The sequence below is a fragment of the Triticum aestivum genome, chromosome 4A (genome assembly GCF_018294505.1).
Source record: "Triticum aestivum cultivar Chinese Spring chromosome 4A, IWGSC CS RefSeq v2.1, whole genome shotgun sequence".
NCBI lineage: Eukaryota > Viridiplantae > Streptophyta > Magnoliopsida > Poales > Poaceae > Triticum > Triticum aestivum.
Window position 1 is genome coordinate 559981217 of NC_057803.1, and position 17274 is coordinate 559998490.

General features: G+C 47.8%; 1 protein-coding gene and 2 long non-coding RNA genes across 9 annotated transcripts in view; 2 read left to right on the plus strand and 1 right to left on the minus strand.

Moving 5' to 3' along the window:
- Positions 1-6684, plus strand: part of LOC123086963 (uncharacterized) — a 7745-nt gene extending 1061 nt beyond the window's left edge. For 3 of the 6 annotated variants that reach the window (XR_006441179.1, XR_006441177.1, XR_006441175.1), the window contains 7 exons: positions 72-261; positions 371-461; positions 566-943; positions 1054-1101; positions 1198-1247; positions 3206-3314; positions 5277-5563. This is a non-coding gene — a long non-coding RNA (uncharacterized lncRNA). Of the gene's footprint in view, positions 1-71; positions 262-370; positions 462-565; positions 944-1053; positions 1102-1197; positions 1248-3205; positions 3315-3926; positions 4083-5276; positions 5564-6425 lie in introns of those variants that run through there. The other 3 variants (XR_006441180.1, XR_006441178.1, XR_006441176.1) reach the window with 3 other exon arrangements.
- On the minus strand, positions 2451-5840 carry LOC123086964 (uncharacterized). 2 transcript variants are annotated; one of them, XR_006441182.1, is made up of 5 exons: positions 5553-5840; positions 5258-5429; positions 4734-4923; positions 4283-4360; positions 2451-2672 (listed from the first exon to the last, which is right to left on the minus strand). It is a non-coding gene; the product is annotated as an uncharacterized lncRNA (long non-coding RNA). The 2 variants fall into 2 exon arrangements; XR_006441181.1 differs by having other exon boundaries at positions 4734-5429.
- Positions 6685-11268: 4584 nt separating the features above from the next.
- Positions 11269-11807, plus strand: LOC123082303 (uncharacterized). The gene has a single exon (XM_044504665.1). The coding sequence runs from the start codon at positions 11354-11356 to the stop codon at positions 11645-11647; it is 294 nt and encodes a 97-aa protein (XP_044360600.1). The 5' UTR covers positions 11269-11353; the 3' UTR covers positions 11648-11807.
- Positions 11808-17274: the final 5467 nt, after the last annotated feature.

Consider the following 17274-nt stretch of genomic DNA (forward strand, 5'->3'; position numbering starts at 1 on the left):
GGGGGGGGAGGCTCCAATATTCCGAATTTAAAATGCATGTAGTTTAACCAGTCAGTAATCATGCAATGCAGGCCTCAAGGAAGCACTATTGCATCAATAAGACCGTATGCATGGCTGAGCCAATTGACGAGGAATTGTGACATACAAGACACATATATTTACTAATCATTTGGGTTCTTCATTGTAAACCATTTAGTGAGACCTTTTCTCCATCAGCAAGAAGCTTCTAGATGACAAAGTTCAAGGATGCCCAGAATTCAAGTGAGTTTTCCTAGCTTCTTTCACGCGAAAACATATTTAACCTTGAGCAAATTTCCCCCTTTCCCTACTAATAATGCGAGGAGAAACATGTATTGGCGGGAATGTACAGAAACTGAGTCATCGTCCATCCCTTCGGACCGATGGCTGCTATGAAGTTCCTGATATTGAGGATCTTCCTAGGGTCGGAACACAAGTCAAAGGTTTGTCTATCTCTTTGTTTACATAGATTTTCCATGAATCCTGAGGCACACACTATGCCACCACTGAATTCTGAAATCTATTCTAATGCCACCTTTCTTTTTAGTTATTTACAGGATGTCCATATTTTGCTGCACAGACCATGCATGGCAAAAGCAGCACAATTGATTTTCTGCCCATATAGCAACCTAATTAGTCCAATTGTCAGGAGAGCAATGGACATTGATATCATTGGCTCAATTGTTATTCTTGATGAAGCGCAGTAAGCCCCTGAGTCTGCAGACTCATGATTCTTTTTCAGTGTCATTCAATGGTTTCCTTAGTTGCAAGACAACGGCTCCCTATGTTACCGATCCGGTGTTGCTGTGCGTGAGGACAGACATGGGGAAGGTGCAACAAGGCAGCGCTCAAGTTGCAGTGGAGTGGAGTCGACCATCACTACTGACCGCTGCTCGGCGATCCTCGCCCCTCACCCCCCATCTAGGTTGCACATCTTTGGCCTTGCCATCTTCTTCCTCCCAGTTTTTCCTCTTGATTTCATAGGTTCTTTGAAAACCTGATTTTGATTTCTTAATTTATGTTTTTCTTAACAAGATGTGGTTAGGAACTAAATCGACAAGCATCGATATTTTTGTTAGGAAGGTAACACATCTTCCTATACTATATGTTAGTGTGATTCTGTTGCTTTCTAAACCCAATTTATGTTGCTTCATCTCACGGACGAGGGGTCGGCTACAGGAGCGCTAGGAGCCTAGGAGTGGAACACGATTTCCTCGAATCTAGCCGAGGTGCTCCTCTCTCTTTGCTTTTACTTCCTCCATTCACATTTACTTATATGGCTCTGTTCTGTTTGTGATGTTCCCTGCTTGGTTTGGCTTCCCTTGATTGATGCTAATTATTCTGTGCATTTTCCTGATGGAAGCTGCATTTTATTTACCTTTCCGTATTGTGAATGCTTTGTAGATTGACATTATTGAAGCAAAGACCATGTTTAAAGAAATGCTACAGATGGTCACACGTGAGTAGGCGTCCTGATTAGGAATCACATAACTAATTAGCCTTGGTACCCCAACCCAATATATTCCGTTAATCAGTTGTTAACATGGATACACCGAGCCAAATTATTTATGCTAGATCGGTTTGTGTATTTTCTTATGATAGTTAGATTCAAGCTTTGCCTGTTGTACTTTGGATAAAATGTGATGTTGTCCTGTTGAGATTAAATATCCAAACTACCCATGTACAAAACTGTTAACATGGGTATATTTTAGCTCGGACTAAGAACAACTATATGTGGTTAGCACTGGTCTGTATACTCAGTTACAAAATTGTACATATGTTCCAATAACAGTTTATGAAACTGGAGTTGATGGTATTATACTTTATTTTCTGAACATATGGAACTTTTAATTAAGGAATACATCTGAGGAGTCTTGGCAATGGATTTGGCCTAAACAAGTTAAACAATGAATATTTCTGATCCATAGTGTAGAAACCTCCTTTGTTTGCTTTGCATAGATATTGATCAATGCATACTTAGAATATTTTGTGAGGTATCCTGATTTGCATCTCACGGGCTGCTAGAGCTGTTCAAGCGGTTGTGTGCGTTCTACTTTCGGTAAATTTGCTATCTATATATTTTGTACTTCATTTAGTTTGAATAGGTATCATAACAAGGCTAGGTTCAGTAACTATTTATTTGCCTTTTTACTTAATGCCCTGGTGCTCACGGTTTAATTGCTATAGTTGCTGGAGCCGTTGGCCATTTATACATAATAGTGTATACATTTATAATGTCGATCCTTGCTCATGGTACACCTTTCTTGGTTTTCTGGTGTCAAGAATTAGCATATTAACCATGAGAGTAGGCCTTGCATTGACCTCACTATTGACAACAGATCCGACTAAAATCACCAACCTGATCTTAACGGTTATACTATGGGTTTGCCTTAGTTGACCATCTATTGTTCCTCATGCAATTAAAAAAACTCTTGCAACTGTAGTTTTATTGCTAACTAAAGGGATTCAGTTGACTGTGAGAGCAGAGCATAACAGCAAGAGGGGAACTCACTCCTCAACACGGCGACTTGCGCGGGCGTGAGCTTCGTCCCGAACCTGCTGATGGCGTTCTTGTAGCTGTAGACCAGAGTCGCCTCAGCCTTCTCTTTGCTTGGAAAAGAACCCATCGTAGACTTCACCCAGCCTTCTTGTAGCTGTAGACCATCATGTCATGTAATTACTTGTAGAACAACTATATTGTTTTATTGAGATTGTAAAGTGGAAACGGTAGAACTCTACAACTTCTCTGTTAGTGTCGTTTGATTATTTACTTTCTCAAGTAGTCTGGATATAGTGTCATCGAGGTATTAAGTATATGCACAAAGATATGCAAATTTTAAAAATGGCTATGGTATCCCACATTTGTCAAATCCTCATATGTTGTTGGTTGTTGGTAGTCATGCTTATGTGCATATACACTTTATTAAATATATACATGTCGTACACACCTAGAAAGCTTTTCTGAACAGACTAGGCTTTTAGTACCCCGTTTTCTTTGCAATCATTTGGGTTTCTTCTTGCTTTCATTTTTGCCTCTCTTCTCTGCTGCAGCTCCGCTGGTTCTTTGTTGTTGCCGCACTTTGGGTTGACTTGCCATGGAACCATTTGGCTGACGTGTCTCCATCACCATTATTTGCTATGTTTTGGATTTACCCGCTCCCTGACTGCTGCATTTTGCCTCCTGTAGGCCTCTGCTTTTTTCGTCATCTTCCATCGGTCCAAGCTGCTATTGTTCGCTCCGTCGGCTTGCAGTTGCTTCTGGAGCGTGCTTCAGATTCATTGTGCCTCCTTCCAATGTAAGTTCTCTTTGCTTCCACTGGCTTTGCATATGCATGTGTGATATTTTAATTTATAGAGTCCAAACGAGAACAGAGGAGAAGTGTGAAATAGATAGAGTTTGTGCTGAGAAGTTCATGGCCAATTCATGCAGTATTGGCCATGGCTACATGTTTGTTAGTCATTTGGCTGGGTCAATCTTATGTAGGGATTTTTTTTCGTGAATGAAGGATATGGTAATAAGAAATAGTAAGTGTAGTTCTGGCATATGTACCTGCACATTTCTTAAGAATCAATCGTAGTTGTTCTTCAATAAAGCATTCATGGAATTTCATTTCCAGTTTCAAGTATTAAAGGAAATGGTGGATTAAAGAAATAAGATTTTGCTTTTGTGGCATGCAAATTTAAAGAAATAGGTGATAATGTTGAATTACTTCCTTTCATACTTGGATCTCGCTAGATTATTTATGTTCCATTGGATTAAGCATGAGATTATCTTTTGATAGTTTTTTTGCACTTGCTCGACTAACAAAGCTTGCACCTAGGAGCAGGTCTGGTCCATGCTTTAAGGAGGTTAAGTTTCAGTAGTCCAGAGAGTAATTGCTAACATTGTTGAATTTGACCACCATCAGATAAATGTTTGTGCTGAAGTGGTAGCCAAGACAAACGCAGTAATCGAATCAAGAAATTAGATGATAGGACCGAAGATTGGGGACAAAATAACTCAAACCAACAGACCAACCATGAGGGTTCTATATATACGACAAACGAGTAGTTGACAAAATGAGGTGAGATGACAGGTAAATCAGAACTAATGGAGAATAATGCATAAAAATGTAACTTGGGAATAATGAAAGAATGATGAAGATATATTATCTTGGAATCTCAAAGACATTTACAATTGCTGCATGCAGAAAAGTTCATTTCATAACAGTATGAATAATGTCAAACATTTGTTGCCATCATTAATCAGATAAAAAAATTATACCTCCAGGACGGGATAAAACCGGGACAATATCTATGTTGATTCTTCCCCTATTCGCCCTTTTCTGATACCACGTTTTTTCTGAAAATTGTAGAATTGAGTGAATAACTTGTACTGTAATATAAGTATTTAAAGGCTATATGTTTGGAAGAACTAATACACATGTAAAATAACGCAACGGGTTACTTTACGTATTTCAAATTTCATGAGAACATAGGCAACACATATTATTCACTGCGATCATATCATCGGCAGATAATCTGGCCAACTGGGAAAAAGATCTCTTACTGAATTAGTTATAAAACAACAAATTAACAACTGACTGATTGTAGAACTGAAGCAACAAGCCTCTAATGCAGAAATTCTTAGAAATAGTGTACTGTACATTATTGCCAGTTTTTATATTCAATTGTCATATCTGAATGTAGTATGCTTAAAATTTTGCATATGCTACCTGATTAGTTAGTGTAGACATGAGAGGCCTGCACTTCTTGTTCCATTTTAGCTCTTGAGAATCACATGAGACTGAACTCCTCTTCAATAATAACTTCTCCAACATCCTTTTTTATGAAGGAATACATCATCTTCGAGAAGATATTGTACCATGTTAACTCTTAGATTCACTCACAACCAGAAGCAACAATCTAGAGCAGAATAATACTCAGTTAAATCAGCTTATCTAACAAAGCCCAATAACAGAACAACTTATGAAGTGACTTGAAAGGGAACATTCATGGTGATTTCTCAGTGAGGGACACATTGTGAAGCTGTCCACAATATGTGCGATTGCTATTAGTGCCAAAGGTTATGTTGGTTGATGAGCTTGAAATTGTGCTCCATAGAAAAGGGTTGGCCCCTGCACTTGCTTCATTTGCTTTAGGCACAGGTTGCGGTGGGGTGTCAGCTTGCTTCCCATAATGTCTTTTACTGACAGCAGTTCCTTTGGTACCAGTTCTTTCATTCTTGAAAGAAACTAACCTTCTTCTCTTTGGCATAGGTGCTAAGAAAACTTGAGGTTCATGATTTGCTCTTGGATCAAACTGAAAATTAATTTCAGTTGAAGAATTAGTAGCATGTATCCTCTGATTACCAACAGGGAAGAACTGCTCCAGTCGAAGAGCAGACATTATTCATTGTGCCAACAGACTGCCTGGAAAGGAAGAAATCGTATGAAGTACATCAGCACCCATCTTATCACCAGTTGGGGGATTGTTTTTTCTCTCCTCGTCAACAAAGCTTGCATCAGGCGGTCGGGTCGGAGAGAGAGACTTACCTGGAGCTGTACAATCACACAGGAGAGGGTGGAGGGGCTCATGGCGGCGGCGAGGCAACAGGAGGAGGGAGGGGCCCGGTGTCGCCGACGAGCATGCCAAGCTCGAGCGCCTCCTCGAGCACTTAGGCGACTGGATTCGAAGAAGGAGCAGGGCAGAGGAGAGGCGTGGAGTCCTGCGCCTCCGCGTCCGCCTCCGATGGAGCCTAGAGCGCGCTGGCGCGAGCATGCCGAGCTCGAGGGCCTTCTCGGCCACTTCTGCGGCCAGATTCGACATGAGGAGGGGGGATCAGTGGCTGTGAATCTCGCTGACCGCCGGCTATGGAGGGAGGGAGCTGGTGATGGGAGAAATGGGGAATGGGGGAGATGTGACGGGCGGTGGAGAGGATGACTGCTGGTTTTTCAGTACTACTGTATTAGGAAGTGACAAGAGCTTGTCAATTAGTGGGAATGGATTCGTAGGCGGTGGGAATGGATTCTGGACGGCTGGACCCAAACAAATTTTCTTTATCTTCTACAAATAAAAAGAATCGATTATTTCTTCCAAACAATCCATTATATTTTATCAGACGTGCCTCATTCACCTGTGTGGGTGCGATTTTTCTTTTTTCAGGGCTTGTTACAGTCATGACCATTTGATAACTTTAAAACTATATTATATAACTATCTATAAAAATGATAAAAGAAATTATGTAATATGTTTAAGTTCCGTAATTATGTAAGTTATCTTGCGGTCCATGGACGTTAAATTTTAAGGAATACTTCACTGGAGGTATTTTGTTTGACACTTCTACACAAGTATTTTTTGTTGTGTATCATTAACTTATTTTATGTTGTATCATTATTTCAAAACTAACTCTGGCTATTACTTTACAGGATCATATGCCAGATTTCAGAACAAAACTAGCTATCATTTAGTGGACTCGAGATTGAATGGCGATGATATAAAAAACTGAGACTTGAAGATGACAGAAACAACACAAATTCCAACGGATTGTATGATTCTGGATAGACCTCTAAGAACATGGAGACAACATAGATCTCACTGTTTATTTATTTATCTAAGGACGTTAAATTTGTTACCATATGTGTTTACCCACAACCAAATCAAGTAAATTATGGATTTTCTTTTCAATGTGCACATGGATTCAGCGGGTCTATGGGTCCACTATTTCATAGTAATCCCTAGGGAGCTGGTGGGCTGTCAAGTTTTTGGCCGATTTCATGTTGAAAAGCTTGACCTCCCTAAACCAGTCTACTTCACACTTAGGCTTGAGCAGGGTGGATATATGTTAGTAGTTGAGTTTTACCCCATAAAAGAGGATCTATGCGTTTCATCGGGAGTTCGGGACGAACTGCGCTATCAAGCACCATATCTAAGAATGGGATCGCAACAATAAATCATGCAGTTGCTCAAGCCATTGGGTTCATAGAACACAGAGAGCATATGGCACTTGGGTGTGGTTAGGTCTCAATCGACTGAGACTTAACCAATTCTCAGTCAAGTGACATAACATTCGAAAAAGAAAAAAAACTATTTTTTTGCACAAATCTTCACATAAGATCCCACTAATATAGCATCGACTGAGACTTAGTTAAATCTTAGTCAGACTGAGATTTAGCAATGCCAATCACTTCTAGGAAGATCAAAAGGTAAATGTAAAGATCACAAACAAGCTTCTCACATTATCAGACGAAGTGTGTGTTACATCAAACAAAATCCATGATCGATCTACCTTGAACCATCCATGATCGCGCTACCTTGGACCCTACTGCTTCAATCACTATCTGTAATCTCAAATAGACTCTTTTGGAAATTCATGATGTTGTGGTTTCGCTTCAGAGCGACTAACGTGGCATGTCTTTTATTGCAGAAGAAAGGCATAGGATCCAGACTCAGATTCAAGCTGCGTTGAGGGTTATGCTGGAGACATGGGTGATGGCTACAACAACTATGTGCGACCGTAGGCAGCGGCAGAGACAGGCCCCAGGCAGCCCGGGCGGATGCCTGGGGCGTGAGGCTGATTCGCTTCGTATATTGTAGAGAGCACTGTAGCTACAGTGCTGGGAGGCTTCCTGGGCCGGCCGGGGGTGTGGTTGAATCCTGGCGCCGCCATTGACCGTAGGCATGCCTGCTTAGACGAGGAAATCATGTTCGATACTGCTGGGACATGTACGATGACTCTACCTAATACCACCACCTTCTCGCGTATTGGTCCTTGCTGCGAGCAAGACAATGCATCTCTTGCCTCTGCTAATATAGCTTACATTTATAAAGCCAATGTATGCCATTATCAAGTGATCTGAATATCTTCTTTTAAGCTACCAAGTACCATGTAATGGAACATAAATATCTATTAAGTTAGTTCTATATCAATCTCATATGCATTGTTTGAATAATCGGCTCGCTAAAACTCAAAGTTACTAACAAATGCAAAATTTTCTGTTATAAAAGGTTTAGAATCATTACCGTTGATGCTTAAATTTGGACCTTGCACCTTACTTGGGTAACATAGAGCCAAATAGCACATTGTCCAAATACACGTTCAAAACACTTCAGGTTTGACATGGTCTCTATCCTTGATCAAACATAAAGTTACTAAAAAAGGCAAATATTTTCAACGCGAACATGATTTTAAATGGGTCTCTGCGCCATTTGGCGCACCGGGTCATCTAGTTGACAACAAACATGAATCTCGTCTAGTTGATTTCTCTAAGTCTGCCACCATCGATTGACCGGCTTCGGAATGCACAGATTCTATCAGAGGATGTTGAGTTGCCCCCATTGCAAATACTGATGGACAAGAACCGGAGAATACACAATTTAGTGGCGAACCTAGGAATAAATGATCGGGGGTGCTACGGTTTATAAATAAATAAGAGCATCTACAATGGATCTCACAAATCCGACCCTTCAACGCGACTGGACGCGTCCGCGTACAGTGACCGGTCACGCCATAAATATTTGATTCTACAACCGGATGCCTTAAATTAGAAAACTCAAATCCATATTATTACATGCAACGTAAAGCCATCTAGGCGGAGTTCACCCGGTTCCGCCGTGCCCATGTCCGACGGCTGGCTGCGCTCCCCATAGTGTTGGTCCAGTCGCCGGTAGGGTAGAGTAGGGCATGGGACTTAAGGCGCCGCCGTCTTCATGCCCTACTCTTCCTCGTCGGAGTTCGAAGCGCGGAACCCGAACGATGCCGGTGGACGTCAGATCGATGATGTATCCGTCTTGAGATGAGCCGGCGACATCCACCACGACGTGGTGGCGGCGCTCGGCCGGATTGGTGCACCATACGGAGCGCCGGAGAATGCGATTCCGCCTTGCCGACGTCCACCGCCGCGAGGGCTGCCGCTGCCTCGCACGGTGGGCACGCCGCACCATGTTGGCGTCGGACGGCGCCAATGGTGCGTTGATGGCCTCGACGAGCCAACAGAGGGGTTGCACGTCTGCCATCGTGTTCAACGCCAGACGGACCGCACCGCCTCCAGTGAGGCAACGACGGTCTACCTAGATCTTCCGTGGATTTCCGACGGAAGGAGTCCGAGATTTGCCTCGCACGGGCCTTCTCCCGGGAACGACGGAGCGCATACCGGATGGCCATCTCCTCCTCGGGGCCGCGTGGGATGAGCTTAGAGTCGACGGATCTGGAGGTTAAGGATTCGGATCCGTTGCCCGCCATGCCAGAGAAGGCCGGATGGAGCTTGGGTGGCGGATAAGAATGAAGTGAAGTGACTAGGGTTTGGTCCCGCGAGCGGATGGGCATGAATATATGTGAGGTCGAGTGGGCCAACATGGGCCGGGTCCGACGTGACGGACGCGGCCGGGCGCCCTCATATCTACTCCATATTTAGGCAAGATATAAGGGCAGCCGGTCAGCCCAGGTGTTTGAGCTCTATTTGAGGTGCCTGTTTGGGTCACATTTTCATGACCGTTCAGTGACCCGACCGTCCGCCTGGGCGTTTGAGGTAGTTTTGGGCAGCCCAGCTGTAGATGCTCTAATGCATAGACAATATAACTTCAATAAAATAATTTTCAAATTTGTGAAAATACACTATAAATAAACACAATTTGGTTTAAACATCATTATAACGTTAACAAGCCACAGAATAACATAAAGTTGTTAGTCGATTAGTGCTAAATATACACTACAAATTATTTGCATTTTTAGAGGAGGCGCTATGGCACCCATGACACCCCACTGGATTTGCCCCTGCGTGCATCGAAGGTCTTGTTCAAACATAGGCAAACAAAATTATAATTTGGTGGAATAGCATAGTTTGGATGAACTATTGTTCCTTTTGGATCTTGATAGTTGATGTGTCGATCGAGGAAAGCAGTTAGCTAACTTATGATGTATTCCACGATGAGGTTCTGTTTCTTCGGCACTCCGATTTGGTGGTGAAGGATTGCAAGATTGCTCTCCTTGGGTGCCCTTCCAACCAATGTTTTTTTTTATTTGCGAGAAAACTTTCAATCTATTCACTCTCAATCATGGTAGTACAAGGAACACCGAAGATAATAAAAATTAGAACCAGATCTGTGGACCACCTAGCGACGACTACAAGCATTGAAGCGAACCGAAGTTCTTTTAGTGGTTTATAGATCTCGTTGGTAGTGACGAGTGGTTATTGCAGTATTTAAAACCTTGTGTGAACAGAATCATTTGTAGGTGTTCGTCTTCCTTACTGCCTTTCTAGTGCAATCTTAAGCATCAGTGAGCGGCGAACAATGAAGGAAAAAGATTGTCCGGAAGGTCTTCGACATAATTTTATTTTTGAGAGGTTGTTTGTGTTTCAAGTTTGTCCTTCTTTTATAGTGGCTCGTGTTTTTCTTGATAAACACCAGATATGAGGCACTCCTCTAGGTATATATTTCTAAAAAAAATTGTGTACACACAATCAAAGGATAATAAATAATGGTAATGCTGAAAGATCTGTTGTCAGATTTTTAAGCATGGCAAATTGAATGTTTTTATGTCAATTTATGTTGGTGCGAAGATGACACATTTAGTTTACAAACATGACAATGTTCTGGCAAAAAAACCAAACTGGGACGAATTTACCATGCTTCCCAACTAAACTTGTCATCCTCGGCAAAAATAAATTGTCATGAAAAACGTTCGATTTGCTATGATTATTCTTTTTTTTTGTGAGGGGACATCAGATTTGTAGTTGAGTCCTAAAATAAAAAACCACCACGAAATAACATTGTTGTAACACCACATTTTTTCCAAATTTTTGAAACGTTAATTAATTAAGAAATAGGTAATGTATAGCGTGAGTTGCTTTGATTCACGGCCCCGGACGCTGGCCGCCGAGCGGTGAACGAGGCGAACACATACGCCAACGTACCGGGACGCAAGAAATTGTCGCGCGCGTCCGCCAGCTCAGTCCACACTGCGGCCTGCGGTGGGTGCGTGCACCTCAAGCCCCACTAGTAGTTCACAGCCGAGTGCGTCGCGACCACGCTCCCCTTTACGTGGTCGTCGCGATTAATCGCCCACGCCCAGGTCAAAAGCACATGCACCGTTATTTTTCTTCCCCCGCAGACCCAGCCCGGAAGCCAGGGGCCACGTTTGCGTCAACTTCCCACCGCACCCGCACCGCAGAAGCCACCGCGAAACCCACGAGGCCACGAGCCTCCCGTTTCCCAGCTGCCTCCTCGCCCAGTATTTAACCTCCCGGCCGTTCCTCCGTCTCTCCCGTGCCATCCCAAGCACACGCAGCACGCATCCCCGACGACGAGCTCCCCGTAGCCACTCCTCCTTGTTCCGGCGGCAGCGGAACGCATCGAGATGTCCAAGTACGTGGAGCTGCTGGACATGGGCGTGCGCATCGCCGCCAGGTTCCACTCCCACTGCCCGCAGACGGCGCGCATGTACTACAAGCCGCCGCAGTCCACCTCCTCGTCGTCATCGGGCGCCGCCGAGGCCGCCACGACGGATCGGAGGGCAGCCGGCTTTGACGGTGGCGAGGACGTGGCGGCTGGCTTCCGGCCCTTCGCAGCCTCGGGAGCTCTCGGCGCCGGCGTCGTCCAGCCGCGGTTCGGCTTCGACACCGCGCAGGTCGTCATCTACGAGGTCGTATGAGTTGAGGCTCCGAACAACGAGGGCGGGCTCTTCTGGGGAGAGATCTCTTCGATGAGAATATTTTTGAGGCCAAGGAATTGGTCGATTTATGACACCATTCTTTAATTAGTTTGTGTACATGCCGGAAGAATTGATCAAAGAAAGAGTTTTTTGTTCTTACTCGCATTTGTGCATATATACTCGGACGACAATGATGAATCTCGTTCCGCTTTTCCCTTGAGAGGAATCACTACAACGCCCGTTAAACAAACAAATTTTAATTTGAGAGACAAGTTTGAAATAATTTTTTTCGGACCGAGGGAGTACGAGGTCGAAGGGCAAGATCTTCAACCTAATTGTCTCTGCCCATCGTCGATCCCCGCTGCCACCATAGCACGGCCGGAAAAAGACTCGAGCAGCCTTCACATCCATATTTTTTTAAAAAAAGGAGGAGGACCCCCGGCCTCTGCATCTGGACAATGCATACGACCGCTTTATTAATTATTCTCATAAGACCTTACAAAGTGATACAACAGTAAGACTAAGTCACCGTCTATGCAACAACTGTCGCTACTCCTATCCAATTGATGAAGGGGCGCTGATAGTCTGGGCCTAATACCAAACAGACATCGCAGCCAAACTTAAACATTCAAGACCTGAGGTCCCAACCAGGACGCCTGCCGGGTATGGGGCACCTACCAGTCCGGCGCACTGCTCAACCAGGACGCCTACCGGGTATGAGGCCGCCGCAGCCACCTTCACCAATCCATCTTCAGTGTGTACTGCTGCACCACTTTGTCCGGCCTCTATGCCATCGACGCCACCATGGCGCCTAATAACAGCACCCTCCTGCGCGAGTCCCTCGCCACACATCAGACGCCGAGTCTCCACCACGCCACGCCGCCGAGAAACGCCGCCATTAATGTGCAGGATGAAGCACCGCTCCACCAATTATTTTGTCCACTGGTCCCTCGAGCCCGTGTACACCTTCAAGAATGACGCCACAGGAGGAAAACGACACAATAATGCCGCCGTCATCCGATCTACTGATCTAGGGTTTTCCCCGGAGGTAGCAGATAGTGTCCTGGAACTTCTCAACAGTGATGCCTTCAACAAGGGAACGACACCGAAAAGTGCCGCCATCGTCGGCCTCGGCAACAGCCGTGAGCAGGTCTTCACCCAGATCTTGTGCACGGATCGTCCACCACCGCGGCCGCTGCATCGCCCGTCGCGAGACCACAGCCACCGACATAACCTCCACCGTCCGGGGCCGCCGCCCCGGGATCCAGCCCTCGCTGGCCGCCAGAGCGAAACCAACGAGCCCCATCAATGGCGGCGCAACCGCATACCGCGCCGCGAGAACTCCACCATAGCGTCGTCGCGCCGACCGCACGCCGCCGCCAGAAGCGCCCGCTGCCACGCCGCCGTGCCCCACGCTAGCCCAGTGCCTTCCATCGATCTGGCCGTCCCGTGCCAGCCAAACGACGAAGGGAAGAGGCGTCCCGCCGCCCCCCACGCCAGGCAGGCTTCGCCGGCCGGCGCGCCTGGGCGGTGGCGAGGGGACTGGAGGAAGAGGGGGGACGGGGAGCAGCGGCGGTGGGAGGCCTCCCCTGTCGCCAGCGGGAGCGGCAGAGGAGGTCGATCCACTTTTTTCGGGGGCTAGCTGAATGGTGAGTCCAATCCTCCACACCCATATATAAAAAGAGTTCCATTCGAGACTGTTAGAAGGGAGAGAAGGATTTGGTGAAATAGTTCATTGTATTGCTTGAGCCTCGTGGGCATATATATAGGAGTACATGATCTACTTGGAGTACAAGGCAAGCCAGAATATTTCCTAGTCTAACCTATGTTTTCTAATACAATCACGTTACTCAACATCCCCCCGCAGTCACAACGGTAGCGACGCAGACGGTGAGACTGGAGAAGAATCTGAAGGCAAGCCGACGGACACCCCTCCCCCCATAGTCGTAACGGTCGACGCATCGCAGAGTCGTGGCTGGAGTGGAAACCAACGAGGTTGCTCAAGCAGGCGGTAGCCCTTTGTGCCGTTTGTCGATGTAGCCGAGTGCCGAGGGTGGTGTAGTCGTGGTCGAGGTAGCTGCGCTAAGAATGTCGTGGTCGATGTCGAGTCGGGGAGCCGGTGTCGAGGATGTCGCCGTGGAGCCGCGGGCGCAAGAGGGCGCCGAGTTAGCATGGGCGCAGTGGTGTTGAAGTAGTGGTGCGCCGGGAAGAAGACATTGTTGACGACGCGTCGCGGCGGGTTTGCCAAGCCCGGGGACACATCATAGACGAAGGCACGCACCGGTGTTGCTAGCACCGGGCATGTGTAGACGGACGAAGACGAAGTTGACAAAGCACCACACCAGGCTTGCCAGGCCTGGGGAAACATCATGGACGAAGGCACACATCGGTGTTGCCAGCACCGGGCATGCATAGACGAGGACCTGCACAAGTTGTACGCCATGTCGGAGGAGGTGGACGGGCGGCTACGTGGGTAGCGGCGGCGGCTGCCAAAGAAGAGCGGCGGCGGTGGCCTGACGGCGGCGGCGGCGGCGGTGCTCGAAGTAGGCGAAGAACCTGACAGCATGACGAAGACCGGCGCGGACGGTGGCGTTCCCGCGCCAAGGAAGATGGCGCGACGCATACCACGGGAAGTCAACCCACGTGGACGACAAAGTGGACAGTGGGCCGTCGCGCTACGGTCTGAAGGGGCGACGAAACGGCGGCGGGCAGGTCGGGGTGACGGCGGGAAGACCTCGGGGCGGCGGCAGGGACCGCGGACCGCGACGCGACAACTCGAAGGGGCGGCGCGGCGGAGGAGCGCGGGTCGATGCAACCGCGGGGACGGCCTTGGGACGGTGGCGTGGACCGCGTGCCACGTTCGCTACGGCCTGATGGGGCGACGCAGTGGCGGCGCGAGGGTCTGTGCGGCTACGAGGACGACCTGGAGCGGACGGCCTCTGGGCGGCGGTGGACCGCGGGCCGCGGTACTACGGCCCGAAGGGACGACGCAACGGTGACGCGGGTCGGTGCAGCCGGGAGAAGAACCACGGGGCGGCGGCGCTGCGGCCCGACGGGGTGACGCAGCGGCAGCCCGTTGCTCGATCGGTAGAGGGGCGCGCTGAACCCGGGACGGTCTTCACGGGACATGCGGAGGCGCGCGCAACCGACGGGCCAGGTCGGTCGCACGACGTAGATGAGGCGGATCGCGGCGGCGGGCGGGTGATCCATCCGATCGCGCGCGAGGTCGGGGACGCCGCTCGGTGGCAGCGCGGTGGCGGCGGAGTCCGAGATGAAGCCGGCGGCGGCGGGCGGCAGGACGACTATGATTGGCCGCTGCATGGCGCGAGGCCGCCGGGTCGGGGTGATGCAGGAGTCCCGGTCGGAGTAGGGCGGTGACGGCCGGCGTAGATCGACGGGAGGGCCGTCGCGCGAACGGCGACGGTGAAGGGCCGCCGCATGACGCGAGGCGGCCGGGTCGGGGCGACCGGCGGGCCGACGCGCGAGGCCGCCGAGTCGGGGCGACCGACGGGCAGACGCGCGGACGATGCGCGAGGCCGCCGGGTCGGTGAAGAAGCCGGCCAATCGCGCCGGTGTTGGAGTAGAGGCGCACGGGATCGAAGGCGGCGGTGGGCGACGCAAACCGGATCACATAGACCGGAAAACCAAAAAGTAGACGCCGATCAAAGCGACCGACGAGAGAGAGAGAAAACCGGATCAAAGGATCGGAAAAAAAGACTCTCTAGGGCAGCCGACCAACACGGCCGGCGGACGAACCCTAGATACGGGCGGCGCGGCCCCCGGCGGCGGTCATGGAGGCCGACCGCCCCAGGGGCAGCGCGCGGGTGCGGCGGCTAGGGTTTAGAACCCGGAAACTGATACCATGTTAGAAGGGAGAGAAGAATTTGATGAAATAGTTCATTGTATTGCTTGAGCCTCATGGACATATATATAGGAGTACATGATCTATTTGGAGTACAAGGCAAGCCAGAATATTTCCTAATCCAACCTATGTTTCTTAATACAACCAGGTTACTCAACAGAGACCACGCTGCTTTGTGAATCTCATCTAGTTAGTTCTCAATACCGTCACCACTGATTTACCACCATTTGAAAGCCTTGTTCAAAGATCGGCAAAGGAAACGTTAATTTGGTGGAATTACAAAGTTTGGACGAAACTACTACACATCAAGCCAAAGACCGATGAAGTGGGAATATGATGTTTGATCATCCACCTGATTCCTCACCAAAATAAATAATAATCCCAGGCATGTAACTTAATCATACGGCTGGCGGATTACTCAACATACGTCACCAAGACTTATTAATTATATGGAGCCGCTCGGCTTATAGTTATCTTAAGCAGCCATTGGATTCCCAAATCACGTGGAATCGTGAAGAAAAAGTCCTAGCTACTCGTCGGTTAAACTAGACAGAAGCTGGTTTCAGCGTATGTTCACTAGTTTCTGGCGTGGATTGATCAATCATGCGGCTGGCGGAAATGATTAACACGTTTCAAAGCTTAATCATGGACCGCTCCAACTAATCTGATGGCGCTAATGATCAGCCGTAACATGATTCCCAAATCGCGCGGAATATTTAAGAAAGTCAAAGTTATTGAAAAGCCAACGAAATCGTCCTCTGTACATCTGACCTTCAGGGTAACGAAAGTGCCTTCAGCTAATTACGAAGTAGTACTTCAAAACGATCTTATATCTCTTTATAAAGGATACTAGTACTCCCTCAGTCTTGAAATAAATGTCTTAATTTTTGTATAAATTTGTATTAAAGTTAGTATAAAGTTAAGACACTTATTTTTGGGACAGAGTGATACATCATACCCCATATTCCCAGCTGTGCAACTTCATGCATGCCATCATGCAATTGGATACATACAACTTACAAGCGGGCCAGCTGGGTTTCAATTCTTTTTTTTTTGAAAGATCTAGAGTTACCGGCTTCATTGATTTAGGAGAAAGCAGACAGAAAAAACATGGGTGATCAAGTAATCAACTTACAAACTTGAACCTGATGCACATGGAGAAAGAGAGTGCAGAAGCATGATGCATGCACGTGTAGTCCTAGTATGAAACATGATGCATGCATGCATGCCTGTGATTCAGACTGAAGGCACGCTCTGCGCGTACGCGCCTTTCGCACCGCACCGACACGGCCGAGGATTCCGTCCTCCACTCCGATTCGATTTGGTGATGCGATTGCAATATTAATTGCGGTCGTTCCCTAGCTTAGCAAGCCATATAGCAAACCAAGGCCGTCAACTCAAACAAACACGCGCGTGGCCGATGCGATGTCGCCACCGAAACGCGAGCGAAGTACCAACATATGTGCGTCGACGCCAACAACGTTAGGGATCACGACGACGCTCCCGACCGACATCTTGCTCGAGATTATGGCGCGCACCGACCTTCTCACGGTCGTACGGGGCGCCGCCGTCTGCAAGCACCTCCGCGGTGATATCCTATGCCCGTCCTTCATCCGCCGCGTCATCCAACAAGCGGCTCCAAGCATCCTCGCCCTTCTCTGCGTCTATGCAGAGAGACCACTAACCCTGGTGTACTCCACCGCCGCGTCTTTCTTCCACAACCATCTCTCGCCATACATGTTGCGCAATGCTGACAAGGACGTCC

Coding starts and splice junctions, on each gene's coding strand:
- LOC123082303 (XM_044504665.1), top strand. CDS start 11,354: ATGTCCAAGTACGTGGAGCTGCTGGACATGGGCGTGCGCATCGCCGCC.